The sequence below is a fragment of the Dreissena polymorpha genome, chromosome 15, assembly GCF_020536995.1.
Source record: "Dreissena polymorpha isolate Duluth1 chromosome 15, UMN_Dpol_1.0, whole genome shotgun sequence".
Taxonomy (NCBI): Eukaryota; Metazoa; Mollusca; class Bivalvia; order Myida; family Dreissenidae; genus Dreissena; species Dreissena polymorpha.
The window spans coordinates 44,484,312-44,501,795 of NC_068369.1; the positions used below are offsets into that span (position 1 = coordinate 44,484,312).

The 17,484-nt window shown below is 33.3% G+C and overlaps 1 protein-coding gene across 1 annotated transcript in view; it reads right to left on the minus strand.

The window, feature by feature from the left end:
- LOC127859890 (uncharacterized) overlaps window positions 1–17,484 on the minus strand; it is a 231,790-nt gene that overhangs the window by 31,421 nt on the left and 182,885 nt on the right. Inside the window, exons 23-32 of the mRNA XM_052397474.1 lie at window positions 10,474–10,574; window positions 8,879–9,101; window positions 7,943–8,035; window positions 6,346–6,474; window positions 4,096–4,383; window positions 2,662–2,839; window positions 2,198–2,351; window positions 1,837–2,024; window positions 643–781; window positions 124–136 (exon numbers count right to left, since the gene is read on the minus strand). Coding sequence (XP_052253434.1) covers window positions 124–136; window positions 643–781; window positions 1,837–2,024; window positions 2,198–2,351; window positions 2,662–2,839; window positions 4,096–4,383; window positions 6,346–6,474; window positions 7,943–8,035; window positions 8,879–9,101; window positions 10,474–10,574 — 1,506 coding nt within the window. The remainder of the gene's footprint in view (window positions 1–123; window positions 137–642; window positions 782–1,836; window positions 2,025–2,197; window positions 2,352–2,661; window positions 2,840–4,095; window positions 4,384–6,345; window positions 6,475–7,942; window positions 8,036–8,878; window positions 9,102–10,473; window positions 10,575–17,484) is intronic.

Sequence of the window (17,484 nt, forward strand, 5' to 3'; positions counted from 1 at the left end):
ATTATGATATTACGATACATAATTTTTCAATAAATAACGTGTTGCAATAGTTTACTATAGTACTTAAATATCTGATTAGTTTTGCTAAGCGCGCCAAAATATACACTTTTTAAAAGGACTTACCAAATGATCAAGCCTGAAATGGAAGTCAAATATAATAAAACATAATAAAGTCATTTGCGACTTTTCTTCTATTTAAATGCAAGCTCGACAACTGTTATTGTATTTAACTGTTTCAAACTGATCATAATATACATTCATGTTTAAATGTTGATATAGTGAATTAAACAAAACAAAAACTAATTTTATGCTTCAGAAACGAACACGTGCACATTATGAAAGCGTATATTTGAAACCTGACGGTGCATATTATCTATGAAATAAACGCTTTTTACAACGTCCACAAAAGAAACAAAGGTAATTTTTGCTGGTGAAATTGAACAGATTTACATCATGAACATTTTTCTGTGTGGATATATAGAAAACATGTTGTTATCGAATTATTCGTTACAAAAGGGTCCTATCTGTTATTTCACATCACATTTGCAAATGCGTTTTCCAGGCCTGGACAAGACATTGGGAAACAAAAATCGTGTTGATATTTAAGTACGAATTATACGTTTCAACAAAGTGCCGCCTTACTTGTCATTTGCCGCTTTTATCCTCGAATCATTGTTTTCTTCTTCATTCCGTTTTCGATTGCATGCGTATGTTTGTACTGCACCGTTCATAAAAGAACGCAATTTCTGTCCATATTTTTTGTATTTTTCGTATGGAATATCTGGAAAAACATTTAATTTTTAAGCCATAAACGAGACAACTGTATGTGTATAACTCGTTCTTTATACTGTCGTTGTTTATAAACTTAAGAAGAAATTCTACACAAAGAGCATTGTTAATGTTGAATTTAAAATTCCAAGAACTTTTTCAATAAGTTGCGTTTAAAAAAAAATTACAACAAGAAACACACGGTTATATTTCATTGTGTAAACAAATGGCATTTGGTACTTAAATATGGACAGAATTAATACGTTGTCATACTGACAACATCACAATTCGGATCGTTATATTTTTATTGACATTATTGATTAATTAAATATGCGGGTGCACCAACGGCACACGTTTCGTGGTGTTTTCAACGTTGCCTCTATTACGAAATCGGAACAAGAATGCTATTATTGCAGATATTCAAGGTTAAAAAGCTGTTTTAATGTTTTGTTTGTGATACATATTTAAATCAAGATAACGGTTAGCATAACACAAAGATAAAAAGTGGAGGTCCACATTGCTTGATTTTGTATTGTCAAAATTGGACATAATTTGTCAGTGAAGTATCATTTGTTGTTTCGAATTGAATTGTTAATTGTTTAAAAAAATTAGACATATGGTATAATGTTTTGTATCGTCGCCTTTGGCTTCATTACTATGAGTTATTTTTTTTCTTTTTGTGTTGGGATGACATCATGTATGCGCGCAGGTAAAATGTGCGCTCTCAAAGGACATACGGAGTATATATAAACAGATAAACATGGTTGTATGCGCTATTTCAATGATACAGACTAAGAAAACCTAAGTTGTGTTTGAATTGAATTTTTTTCTGGCATAATGTGTTGTTTGGTCCCGATTTTTACTCTAAAAAATAAACATGACACTCATTTTAGGAAGTGTACATATCTTTTCATAGGAATGCATATTATGTAAATCAACTATGCACTATATCCCTCATTTCTACTATAGTTTGCTATGGCGAGAGTTCTTGAAGAAAAAAAACAGATGTGTAATTGTCAGGGACAAACTGATGTATACTAACGTTATCTTTATTCGCATGGTACTTACGGAAAGGATCATCATATGCCTGAGATCTTTTACATTTATGTAGACAACATTGGAAAAGCTGATATATGTGCCAAAATACATTTAAAGGAGGACATAATACAGGCCGTAGCGCGTAATCCTTGATAATAAAGTATCTCTGAAAACACCAAATCTTGTCTGATTGCTCATGGATTGTTGTAAATGTGTAACTGAAATAAAAACACAATCAATTTAATAACCTTTTATTTAATTTATTTATGATCGGAAATCGACGTACGTACTACATTCATATGGCACAAAATGCCTTTTGTGCTATTCCAATATTATTAATATCACACAACTATTCATTTAAGTGTTAGTTATTTGAAGCAAACGTACATACCTAAACATTGCAATAAGAAGGTTAAGAAGCAGGATATTGGAAAACAGCAGGTAAACTCCCATCATGAAGGGAATTACAATCTTGCCGGTCTCGCTTGGGCAGCGTTCGGTTCCGTTCGTCCATAGGCTAGCGTCATTTGTACAATCCGTTGGATCTTTTAGAAAAAATGTTTATAAATCGATATGCCTGGAAGTTCAATCTGATTGTGTTCAACCATCAAATTCAAAAGTGATCGGTGTATGCCCTTAATAATATAACATTATATAGTATACCTAAACTTATTATAATTTGTTGTTATTTGCACATACCAAATATAGAAGGCATTTATCTGCATGGTTCTAAATATTTAGTTTTTGAATCTAAATAAACTACACCATCATCTATTGTAAGGAATTGATGTACTCATGTAAAAAAATACGACATACGTTTATTACATACAGTGTTTTATTTAAATTTATAAGTACCTTCTTCAATCTTGTCTAGAAAGAGTTCTCCATAAAGATGCCAGTATGGCTTCCTAATTATTTGTCTAGCAGTTTCCCAAGAAACTTGAGCACCGGGATAGAGAATGGAGTGCGAGGCAATGGCGTAAGCCAATACAAACACAGCCATAATTACCATGAAATACAACAGGTCCTGTACCTTAAAGCCAAAAATAATAGAACTGAGGTATAATCGCACTTCTGATTTTGCTATTTCGTCATGAATGTCAGACTTTAAAAAAATAAGTGACACAATGGGAAAAAGAATTATTGAATTGTCGACAGCAAGGTAAGGAGTTGCATATATCTGACAAAGTCATCCAACATAAATGCAGAATAGACTATTTTTTTTATATAAAAAGTTTATATTACTCGAGATCGAGCAAAATGATAAGGTTTGTTAATGTCAACCGGAATGACTCCAAGTGTTGTTAACCTATTTTTAAAATCGATATACCATAGGTAAGCACAATCAGGGTAAAATTCGATATGTTAAACAAAAGAAAAACATTTACAGACAATAAAATCATATAATTAAGCAATAACGATGCAAAAACTTAACCTCAGATATGTGATATGTTTGTGATCATATTACCTTATATAAATGGTGTCAAAATTCACAACTTGCTATCATATTTAATAAAATATCGCGTTTTATTTTATTTTACGCAAACAACAACACATGTACTAAAAATAACATTTTTTTAATGCAGTGCCAGATCTCCTTTCATGTATCTTTTGATAAAAAAGAACAAATATGTTTACGTATGGCTCAGCAACTCGTGAAAATTCGTTTAGGATAACATCCAGGCGGTTAACCAAAACCTTCCACTATCTGCCAAAACGTTAAAAAATCAACGACATTTTAAATTCCTTAAAAATTATTGCATTTTTGCGATTTGGGAAGCATAAATAAGATGCACATTTGCCGCTTCTTGTGTATAAATTTAAAAGTTCGACAGGTAATTCCGGATAGAGATATTATATAGAGCAAAAACGTGGTAAAATTTGACAAACACAAATTGCTTCGAATTTGTTATTTTAAAAAACAAACACCGAACAATTCCATTTCTTATTTCGAATTTCTTTTACATACTACTTCTTTTATAAACTTTTGACTCGTTAAGAAATTATTTTTTTTTAAGAAAGAGAAACAAAACAATACATCTTCATATATTATACCACTGGTCACTCTATGTATTCTAAAAATATCTGGTCTCTTCATGATACTTCAATATATATATCACATTCATTATTGTTGAGGAACTATTATCGCCAATAATTTTCTAACTAAATTAACTAAATTGATTTGAAATATTTAGATTAAACAGATGTATTACATGAAATCACATAATGACTTTTTATTTAATATTGCTACATGATGTTATCAGCAATGTTCACACATTATACACTTACCATCCGTAGAATTATAATGAGTTTAGGGCCAAGTGTTTTCTGAACAGAGAATATGTAAACGAGTCTGAAGACGAACGCGACAAAATCGACAGCAAGCACGACTCTTGGCAAATCAAACGTGATTTGAGATTGTTTGAATCGCAGTCCGAATCCAAGCAAAAATATGACGATCGTAAACATATCGATGCAGTTCCATCCTTCCGAAAAATAATTCTTCATTTTTTTTCTGATCCGCTGAACACATGAACTAGCCTTGTCACAACTAGGTATCTGATATATCTGATGCATCTACAACAAACAAACGGAGATTCATTGTATGTGATTATGTTTGCTTGCCGGGGAGTATCAGCGCCCTATTGTTTGCAAAACAGACGTGTATCAGAGCGTTTTAATCGATAAAATCCGGTGTGTTGTGGTGATTATCTCATTTATAGCAAATGCATTCAAATACATGTTAACAAATTGGAAATTAAAAGGATTTTTAATACACAATATTTTTTGCGAACGTTATGAATTCAAACAAGTACGTATTTTTACAGATATTTTAAAGAAAAGAAGCTCGAGATAACTTCATTAAAGGTACCATTAGATATATTGTCAGAACTCGTAATTGAGTTTCTCGTTCTGTAAGTTACAAATATAATGCAATAAATAAAATGCTATTAATGTAGAAGTTACGTCTGTGTATACATGTGATAGACTTTAATCAACATGGTACTTGAAGAGTTAAATACTTTGCTGTTCGTTTGTTTTTGTGTAATATGCACCATAATTGGCACTTTTGTGTTATATACCACTGATATAGATTTACATCGCATGCAATAAACATGAGGACCACCAAAGCAATGTGAGAGGACGAATAGAAGTACTTGGAGTGTGGTTATATATAGTCTCACAAACAAGTGATTGAGCTCGAATTCCATGCACACTTTTTGCGACCACAACATAGTGTTATACTCCCGAATATTTGATAATAATTGGTAGTTTCATAAAAACGGTACGTCTGTGGCATCAGTGTGTGTGTGACATCAAACAATCTGTGCAAGTATTTCGATTATTTGAAGCATCCAAACTGGTTGTTTTCATGAAAGCAAATGTAAGACCCACAAGCTTTTGAAACATCTTCCTCTAGTGGAACAAAACGAACGTTTGTACAATATAAACTATTTGTAAATTTATGTTTGTTTTGCATTAAGTTCAATATCGTGTCATCCTAAATGGATATACAAAAATACATCATATGTTAACGTCAAACTAGACATGGAGAATTCACCAAGTTATATCCCATCGATTGTTTCACTTATTAGTCATGTTTTGGGTAAGCACATGCAGCCCATTAATTGTTGTATAATTTCATGTAAATGGCAATCTAACATCCATATACGTCCGTTGCATAGGTCATTGTTCGTCGTTACGTTTTGACAAGTGACTTTGCTTATATTTCCGTAAAAAATGTACACGCCACCATTGAGCGTATCAATTTATATGTAAGTATTTACTTCAGTAGAGAAGTTAGTAAACACGGTAGTCAAACCGGGCATATAGTTCAAAACTACATGTTGTTGTGGACAGGGCAATCAGGCCTTGCTTTGATCTTGTACATTACAAAATCGGAAAATGTATTAATGAAGAGATGAAATTGCATATTGCGCGTATGCATATGTTTCGTTTGTGTGTGTTTAATGTGTAAAAAATAAACATGATCACGAATTAATATCTCATATAATAGTTTTAGTGAAGAATGATATATCGTTTAAAGTTCTTTGAGGTTATTATTTAGGTATGAGTGTTGCGTTAGTTTCCCTCTGCTGTGATATAAATCAAGTCGAGTTCATGTTTGTGAGATAGATAAAATAAATAAACATTGTTAAGGTAAACATAAGTTCCTTGTATATTTGTGTTTTTTCATGATATACAAACATAAGTATGAGGTCAATATACATAATTTGTTTTAGAATTTAATAAATTGTACATACTATTATGTTGAATTATACATTTAAAAATACGATTTATACGAGTGTCTTGAAATGATTTGTTGTAATGATGGCTTTTAACTATTTTAAGACTATTTTTAACCACACTAAATACACATGTGTTGTGATAAAACATTGTTTAAGTGTCCTACAATAACAACAACAATATATGTAATTATAACTAGTTTTAGATTATTATTATGTAAGGTAATTGTTTACATATCATTTTTGTATTGTTGTCAATGTTTCATTGTCTTATGATAATTTTATGAATTACCTGTCTAATTTCTTCAACCAATATGGCAAGTACCCATGTAAATAACACGAATTCCTTGGTCGATACATCGTTCGTGAGATCAAACAACAGCACGTACGCAAACAGGCTCAGAAACACCAAATACGAGATCTGTTGGTAAACAAAACAAAGACGCCGTAACACATTATGTATATGAATGTATATACTAAAACGTTGAACAGTGGGTCAATTATTTTAGTAGACAATAAGTTTCTTCATCAATGAAGATTAAAGCGATATCCGTAAAAAAGGTTAAGACACGATCTTCGTCAAAACGAGTTATGCAAATAAGTATATTCAAGAATCGTATGATAACAAAATATGATAATCTACGTTGCCGTAAGTTGGAAATGACCGCACGTATTGTCTCAAAAACATTGATGTCAACAACAATTAACTAATTTAAAAGCATGTGCATTCAGTTTTCTCGTTCAATAATACTCTTTAAATAACGTTAAACAAAGTATACCGTATTGACACGATGAATTGCTTATCATTAAAAAAGCGCAATTGCACACAGGCATATTTGGATTTCATTCCGATACGGCCTTTTATAAAACACTAAATTGAATAATACATTCGAATGATATATGATATTGCTACAATAAAATTTTGCTATTGGGTGGTTAATAACGATTGGTTAGTTGAAATCGTTAACCCATTATTAACGTTGAGCAAAACGTGTAGGCTATTTTTTTATTATTCAGTGAAGACTTTCAATTATAGTTTCAGTAGAACCATTTAGAGCAAATGACCCGAATAGATTATCAATACAAACCACGTCAATATATATTGAATGTTTTATATAAATGATTCGAATCATCAACTTTGTATGGAACTTAAATGTTCAACATTACGTACATTTTGCGTATGATCAACACACTGATAACACAAATTCTTTAATTATTTGTTATTGTAAAATTGTTATTGTTTGCAAGAATATCGTATCGACGTTTGAATGTTTTTCTAATTCGCACAGTTTTCAGTGTAAGCATGAGCGTTACAATCCATCAAAAACATGTTACCATCAATTGCATGTATCACGCATTTAAAAGGCGAATTTTTTTTCAGAAAGCTCAAATAGTCCTTTTGAATGTTTGCACGGAGGTCTCGGTTAAAGTTAATTTCTTCCACCAAAGCAAGCGCATCATATGACACAGAGATCGTACTTCAAAGTCACTTTGCTAAGATTTAGATTCGCAGTTTCACATGATTAATTGGTGTTTCTATTTGTGTTTGCATTTTACATGATGTGCATTGTTATTAATTCTGTGTTGAATGTTGTTCGCTAAAATTACTATTGTTGAATTGATGTGACTGTAACTGATTTAGGACTGCTTGGTTTGCTCAAATATGCGAAGACCAGTCAATTTTGAGACGATAAAGCCGTAATATCGAAATGAATCGTAACCTGTAAGTCCAGATACAGCCATTTGGCCGTGCAAAGTGATATTAATCGTTAACCAATTAAGACGCACAAGTACAAATGCCGTCTGTCTTATAATATTATATGTATATACGCATTTTCTCTCACATGCCACATTGAACTTTTTTTTAAACCAGATGGTTCATAACATACCACATTGAACGCGAATTTTGTTTTTGGAGCCTGTATTTTGTTCGAGAAGAACTTGCTCATGTATGTGTCTGTGGCTGACGATGACTCGCGAACCTGAAACAAGATGAAACGAAAATTGTTCAACTTAGAAGATAGATGGTGAATAAGAAACGTAAGGATTGATCAAATAAATTTAGAAAATTAAATAACGGAACTTTGTTTTAAAGAAAACAACCACTCCGATCAGCACTGTGTTTAAAACAAATAATGTTTAAAGTACATGGCAAATAAAAAGGTTTTATGTGTATTTGAACGTATGATATGTATCGGCTTTGTTGCAAGCCGCATGAAGCCTGTATGCATGTTTGTACATTTTGTTTGTAAATCAAATTTTGAGAAAAACGAGTAGAAGCATCTCGTTTCGATCGTGAAATTTAATAGTGTAAACATAAAGTTTTACATAACAACAACATCTTTGTTTTTACTAAATAACGCATTAAACATTAGGGTAAACTTCATCTTAATTGACCGTTATAATTAATTGGATTACATGCACTATATATTAGTATTGTTACACAGTCCCTTATACTTATAATGTGTCTATAGAAATGGCAAAGCAAATTTGTGATATACATGCGTGGTAGGTGAATAGTTGAATTAATGTTCCATGCATTGCTTTGGCGATTATAAAGGCGACATTTTTAATATAAAATTGTCATCAAACTATCCTTATTGAATTAAATATACAATTATATATTATATATACAGCGTTTTATATTCGCAAATAAGTCAAATAGGTATAGCAAATAAATACATATCGTACCTAAATAAATACCGTCAAAAAATCAAACACGATTTGAAGATATTCAAAACGTGATATAAATGAAGAAAGTGTTTACAGAGTGTGGATTTATTTTGGTTAATGAATTAAAAATTAACCTGTATTAAGTAACTTACCTTTTCTAACGTGTCATCCATACGTTGCCCATCCCAGACATCCCCAACTAGATTGCGACACGCTTGTTGGGCCAGGAACTCCATGTTTTTCGATTCAACAGCCAAATCTAGACATGATTTTGCATACCAAAAAGGCATGGTCATTGTCAGATGAACGTATGTGGCTTCATCACCATTCTGGTAGCATTCGTTAAGACAATCTATTGCTACAGTAGACCACTCGCTGTATGAAAAAGTGTATCAAACATACGAATGCATTATGTCTAATTGATGTACATTGTTTCACTTATGTCTAATCTTGTAAATGTTAGCATGGATAAAATCACTATGATCATACCATCTTTAATGCAATATTGGTTTTACATATGTTGAAATACACAATTTGCGAATACATAAATATGGTCATTGATACCTTAAAAAATCAACAAGAGAGTTGAAACTAAGAGGACATTCAACGCACATTCAGTATAATATTATGTATAAGCAAAGCTAGACAAATCGCATCATAATATCAATAATGGCATGCAAAGTATTTTGTGCGACATCCTAAAGCTTTGCACCTTTTCTTCATTAAACGCTCATGCTTTTGCTAGCTGATCTTATTGTAGTTCACACATTTTAAAGAATAATCTTTTCGTCACCATACATCAACGACCACAAACAAGCTTTCTTTAAAGCAACGCTCTCAGATCGTGAACGATATGGCCAAACTTGATCCGTTTTATTTCTTTAGCGCAACAGTACATTTTAAGCAGAAAGTACGTGTCAATAAACAACAGAAGTGAAGTAAACTGTATTAAGTTTATATTTGCGACAGGCCATGAAAAGATATTTACCTACAAATACATTTAAAAGGTATCTTGTTGCAATATATTAAATCACAATATAAAAAATAATTAGTTTTTAAGCTGAAATTGCTTGAAAGCATGTTGTTCAGATTTAATAGCATCTGATTTCGTTATATTTTCAGTACCACTCACATCATGAAACTACGCAACAACATTGGTTTTTCATTTTCATCTGGCTACGAATGAAACATATACGTTTTTCTGCTTGTCTGTACTCGACCACTACCATTGACGCAATAAACGAAGAATCTCAAAATAATTGCTCAATAAGATGTACCGGTAGCACGTATAGCACGCTTAGTTCGTCCATCATTTTGATTTTCAGTTAAACGTTCGTCTTTTGTGTAGAACCGTGTCTTGATAATTATTGCGAGATTATTTGTCTACAATTTAACATGAACTTGCCTGGCTGCTTCCCACACCAAGTCATTTAAAGCTCAACGTGGAGTTTTCGGGTATGTAAGGCGTTATGAACAACGATGTTCATAACCGGCCAGAAGCGTCAGCATTTATGAACAGCTCTGTATAAACTTAAGTCGCAATACATACTGAATGTTCAAACTATTGAAATCGTCACCTGGATTGAAAGTGGTTTTCCTATATAAATGTAATATAATAACCAATATATAATACTGATTTGCTTTTCATTCGCTTTTATTCATTAAGGATATGTTTTAAAATTATTATTATGTTATTCACGTGCATGCCCGAAGTACTGTTTTACTGTGGAGCAGTATAAAACCCTACCTCATCATGTTGTTGATTTCGGCAATCAGAATTTTATCGTCTGTTTTCTGTTTCACCGCCTCGAATAAATTGCGTGCAATGAGGGCCATGAAGAGCGGATGCTGACGAAAAAATAAAAAGGAAATAATAAAAACAGTTAAATATCAATCAACATTTCCACAAGCATTATATATGATAATAAGAACCGTTATTCTGTGAATACATTACCATCTTGAGGCACAATGCCTTTAACAGACAGTTGGTAGTGATATTAACGCACACAGAAAAAAAACAACAAATAAATAAGCAAAGCTTTGGAGCGCACTTTTTGAACAAATTTAAACTTCTTTCTATTTTGTATAGCAATGCTATTTATTATATTACAAATTATTTCATATGCTGATATTTAACTCTTCAAATGGTATATAAAGTCGTGTCGCATATTAACTCGGTTCATGAACGTCACGTTGAAACCTAAAAGTGTCCTCAGAACACGTATGTCGCGACAATCAGCATTCGCCTCAGTACTCAAACTACCCAGGTGCCCACGTTCTTAATCTTGTAAATATGTTTTAAAGTTTCATCCCTAAGGCCGCATAATTTTTAAAGTTAGGCGTTACATAAGTTAAAAAAATACAGCAGTTGGTAGACGAAGGGCTTTTACTTCGATTATATACAAAACGAAAACCTAAAATATTGAGCTGCGAAAGATCACATTCCGGCTATAAAGTGTGCAAAGTTTCATCACTCTAGTAGCAGTAGCAGATACAAATTTAAGTGCGAAACAAGTAAACACATGTTTTTATACTTCTAAAAGAGACCATAATTCCTGTCTAACATGTCCAAAAACTAACTAAAATATTGACATGCACAAAGTTGACATTCTGTTTAAAATATATCATCAATACGTTCGAATTAGCCGCGATACAAAACTACTACGTGTACAGGCAAGCACCCGTTTGTAAAGTTCCTGCATAACACAGTCTAATGAAATGTCTGTTTAGAATCCATATTATAATTATTTTTTTAAATGATGTTCTTCTCACGTTTTTGCTCGATAATCGATCTAAGCTCGGCATTCCATTTAGCTCGGTTAAACGTTATTCAATAATGACTATATATTTGAATTAGCCCGAATATCCAATATCTAGTTGGAAATGCGAATCTGAATTGAATTCTATAACATATCAGATTACAAGCTGGGTATTCGACTCTTCCTTGATATTCGCTCAATTTTGAATAGCTAGAACACACCTTGGTATTCGAACATGTCGCTTAATTCGCAATGGTGTTAATGTCCAATACCATGCTTTGTATTCAACCTATGATTAATATTTGCCAAAGTGCGAATGCGAAAAAAGAGCAAAGAATTCGACTTTGGCTTGGAAATCCAAAACCAATACTCAAGACCCATTACCTTGCCAACTTAAAGGACCTGTTAGTGTTAAACACTAAACATTGACCATGACATTGAAAAAATCAACATCCCCTTATAATGTATAATTTCCGGTTTAATGCAGGGCATACACAAACCAACATCAACTAGAAATGGCGCGGTAGAGGCCGACGCGTATCCCAACGCCGCATGTTTGACCCAGGGGGCATCCCAGGGTTGGTAATGGGGCCATGCATAGTTGAGATTGACCGATTTGTCATAAGAGATGTCCAGTATCAATTGGAAGTGAATCGGTGTAGAAATTAAGAAGTTAATGTAAAGTAACATAAAACAAGAGATGTGTTTGTAAGAAACACAATGCCCCCTCCTGCGCCGCTTTGATTTAGTTAAATTTTTTTATCATTTGACAGGTTCATTACTTACCTTCCTTTAAAGCTTATAACTTCCTTTTGATTTTTTTTACCTTTGACCTTGAAGGATGAACAAACACTATGCCCCCTCCTGCGCCGCTTTGATTATATATATATATATATATATATCATTGAGCATCTTATTTACTTACCTCCCTTTAAAGCTTATGTCTTCCCTTGGTTTTGTTTTTTTTACCTTTGACCTTAAAGGATGACCTTGACCTTAACCTTTTACCACTAAAAATGTGCAGCTCTATGAGATACACATGCATGCCAAATATCAAGTTGTTATCTTCAATATTGCAAAAGTTATGGCCAATGCACCATACCGGGGGCATAAAAATAAGTGAAAATATCTGACCCGGCCCCACCACAACCCCCATAAATTTTGACCCAGGGGTCAGATCAAAATTCCGAATAGTGCACCGTCGCACATATGCTCATAGCTACCATGTGTGTTAGTTTCAAGGTTCTAGTATTAATAGTGTAGGAAATAATAGTGGCCAGGACGGACAGACGGACAGACGGACGGACGGACAGACGGCGGAGATAACCACAATATCCCCACGCTTTTCAAAAAGCGTGGGGATAATGAGTGCTTTCCAGTTGATTTTAAGTTCAAATGTGCACATATATATTGAACAAGAAGAGCATGGTGGCCCTGGGGTCGCTCACCCGAGTAGAAGTAACGGGTACAAAGCAAGGGTTATTAACATTGTTTTGTTTTGGCAGACATCTAAATATAAGTGTCATAAGAATTTTTTGTGTGTTTTTTTTCCTCTTTAAAACAGACATTTGTTTCCCTTTGCGTCAAAGGTTCATTTAAAAAAAGTTAAATGAGGACAGAAATTTCATAATGAGCATAATTAGCAACAAAAATGGAAGTACATTTTTTACAAATTGAAGTCAATCTTTTAGATCATGAGATGAGCATCTAAGCATCTATGGATGTTATACGGGATGACTGAATTGTTATATATATATCAAAGTCAGTTATATACAAGAAAATGAGTATAAGAATATTTACTAGAAATTCAACATTGTTCTTCTTTTTAGGTACCAAACGCCTGACACTTTATCATTCTCATAGTTAAAATATAGAAGTAAACGCACCCAAAAAATATGAAAAATTATCATAGCCAAACAACTGTCAAACTATTTGGAATATAAATGCGCAAACAATCTGTAGCATAAATACCTTATTATTGCAAAAATCAACTTCCCAAACAATTTTTTAACTATTTAACCAAACAGTTTTTGTGCTTCTTAAAAATGTGATTAATTTTTTTTTAAATACCCAATTGTTCACATTTTGAACATTTTTTTTTACACAACAAAAACAATTTTTACATTTACCTGGCAATTATTATTCCTTTGAAACAACAATAAAACCTGTTTAAATCACACCTCTGTGATAATCACACACAAACTACTGAACGAATGCAAACTGTATAAGCATCTTATTAATGGTATCCATCTGACATCAAGACAAAGGTCTTTGATGTGAGAGCACAGTTACTTGGGGCCAATTTCCAGGAAACTGTAATCCAAATACACAATTATCACATGGCTATTCAAAAAGGCATCAATCAACACTATTATAGCAAGAACATTGCAAGCTAAGGTATAAATGAGTTTTATGCAGTAGATAAAGTGAATGAAGGGTCAAATACGATTCATATGTAACAGTTTTGTTGTTTTACTGGTGTTACCACTATGTTGAATTTTGCAAAATAAAGATAAAAATCTGAAGTAATGGCTACAATTAATTGGAGTATTGCAATAATTGTTCTCATATATGTGGGTTGTTCTAAATGTTTCTGAATCCATTACCAGTAATTGACGACGGACGTAGCACGACGAACAAAAAGTTATCCTTTAAGGTCACCATGAGCACGTTTTGCTCAGGAGAGCTACAAATACTCGAATGTACTGAATGAAGAAATGTGTTATACATTTGCCATTTTCTTCACTCATTATACCAAACATGTATGGTCAATCATAAGAAATGTGTAGCTGTCGGGGTTATTATTTAGTAATAAATCAGGAAAGTGGAAGTTATGGCTACAATGCAAGTCAGATATTTACATGTGTTCAACTTTTTTTGCTTTCTACTATTGTTTTATATGATAGCAGTTAGCATTAAATGCATAAACAAGAGGGCCTGAAAGGCCCAAAGTCGCTCACCTGAGATAAAAATAAATGACCTGTTCTTTGCAGCCCAATATATCAATAGAACAAATGTTCTAACCAAGTTTCATGAAGAATGAACAACAAATGGCCCACTGGCGGAAATGATTTTCAACAGACTAGAACCATTTTTGAACTCGTCGAAGATATTATTGGGACAAATCTTCTGAAAAAATATCATGAAGATCCAAAAATAAATGTGGCCTCTATAGTGTTAACAAGGCAAATATTCATGACGTACAACGGAAGACAGAAAATTGATAAAAGGTGACCACAAAAGTTCACCATGAGCAAAAAATATTATGCTCATAAAGATTGTCACCATGTGTGAAGATCAGCAAGTGTCATTCAGATTGAACTAAAAATATGACTAAAAGTATTCACAATGTTTTACTATAAACAACTGTGGTAGTGCGGTCTCGTTCGCTTACGCAAGTGAACATGTCATGGGACGGTTACGAGTATGTAACTGTGTGAGCAATTATGTAATACGGAAATATTTATCGAGTCTAATTAAAGAACGCATATTTCTAACACACGTACTGGTTGTAATTCAATTAACTAAAGGCGTCCAGTCAAAGAAGTTCACAATCTGTCAAAACAACTGATATAAATATTAGTTACTGTTAGTCTAGAAGTTGCTTCAAAAATTTTGTTTATAAAATAAGTCTAACTTAATCTAAAGAATACAATTTATGGAGAGTGGAAAACTCCAGTGACTCAAATGTAAAAAATAAGAAGAATTTACAAAAGTTATTAAAGAGTCTTTCTAATTTAGAAAATGCCAAACAACAAGCTTGCCATGGAAACAGTTTCATAGCACAGTAGTCTGCTAAATACACCAAAACACAGTAGGTTAACTTGGCTTATCAGTAAAGATCAAAGATAAGGCTCTACAGTGCATTAGTACATGTACAGTTAATTTATTACATAGGTTTATTAAATTGCATGCAAACTACTGTCTTTATGTACACCACATTTTATGACAGAAGTCCCAGGTTTATACAAGGGAGTTAACTATAAGTTAACTATTAGAAAGTATGTACAGGTTATCTTTCGCTGGGAAAGATGTTCCAGGATATGGGAATAGAGGGACAGGCGAGAAAGCTGGCCATTAAGAAGGTATCACAGGCAGCAGAAAGAAGCTCCAGCTGGCTGTGGCTAAGGAGGAACGCCAGTAGCTGGAAGCCATCCACTAATGGGTAGTGTCTGATCAACACTGCCGCCCGCCACTTAGAGCTTGTCCTAGGTTTAAAAGGGCGAAACAAGCAATGACAAGTGGTACCTAGCTGATGACATTAGTGGAAAGCAGTTTATCTGTATTTTACAACATACAACATGGCTTATCACAACTAGACTAATCAAATGCTTTCGTTATATACATATAGAGAAAACTGCCCCTACCCCTGGCGGCCATATTTTTCCACCGATCTGGACCATTTTCGAACTCAATCGTCATATCTAGAAAACACATGTTCTGACCAAATTTCATGAAGATTGGACCAAAAATGTGACTTCTAGAGTGTTCACATGTTTTCACTATATACATATAGAGAAAAGTGCCCCGGTGGCCATGTTTTTTTTTTACCGATGTAGACCATTTTCGAACTCGTCCGAGATATCGATAAAACCAATGTTTTGACCAAGTTTCATGATGCTTGGGACAAAATTGTGACTTCTAGAGTGTTCACAAGGTTTCTCTATAGCCATTTAAGGAATATCGCCCCGCCGCCTGGCAGCCATGTTTTTCAACGGACCGGAACCATTTTGAAACTCAACCAACATATCATATAGAAAACATTTTGACAAAGTTACATGAAGATTGGGCATCAAATGTGACTTCTACAGTGTTCACAAGGTTTTTCTTTTGTTGACCTAGTGACCTACTTTTTGACCCAGCATGACCCAGTCTCGAACTCAGTCGAGGTATCAATAGGACAAATGTTCTGGTCAAGTTTCATGAAGATCGAGCAATAAATGTGGCCTCTGGAGTGTTCACAAGGCAGATGTTGACGGCGCACGACACACGACGCACGACGGACAAATGGCGATCACAAAAGCTCACCATGAGCACAGCTAAGGTGAGCTTAAAATATATGCAACCACATATCATTGTGTATGATTAGCTTGTTCAAATTGGGCCTGTTCATGCCGAATAATTTTCGAAATAAAATCTTAAGTAAACATAACCGCTGGCAAAGTGACTCAATTAACCTACGCAAGTCATTTTATTTTTAAATACCAGTTAAATCACACAGAAATCCGATTCATCGGTTTATATCCTTCATTACAGCATTAGGTTTGTTTATTTTACAAGTAATAGATTTTCTAAAATTTCTTATTATGTAATTAATCCGTTCATTTAACAATTTAAAGGGTACATAAGAGTTATAAGTACATACCTAGCTTACTTGTCCGTCACACTTGTCCGTCACACATGTTTCATGTTTAATTTAATAGAGGACAACAGAGAATGTGTCGTTCCGTATACAAAAATGAAGACAGCAATAGATCAAGGCTACGAAAAGAAACGTTTTTTGTAACAGTTTGTTTTATATTTTGTTTTATGGTTGCACTGAACGCATACGATGCTAATGCCACCTACCTATGAATATGTATATAGCAAGAATTCTATAATAACAGGTTTTGTATCATGTTCTTAATAAATAAAACCTGTGCACCTTTTCAAAATACCCCAGAACACGCAATCGCCCCTGCCGATATTAATACATGTTATACTCGCCGAACTTTGACATGTCTGCGCTGTCTATGTTTGAAAAGCAAGGGAACATTCCAAAACAATTAATAGTTTATAATGAAAATTGTTCAACTTTAGAAACACCACTTAGTAGGCGCTGTTTGAAACTTTGGGTTCTACACGCTTAAACTTTAATTACATTAACTATTAAGTACATAGATAGGTAAAAGTGGATGGAAAGTTAAATATGCCGTTTATGTGACGGTCAACACACGAATTAAAGTGATCATCTTTAACCAACACACACAAAATCGAATGTACTCAATAATTAATTAAGT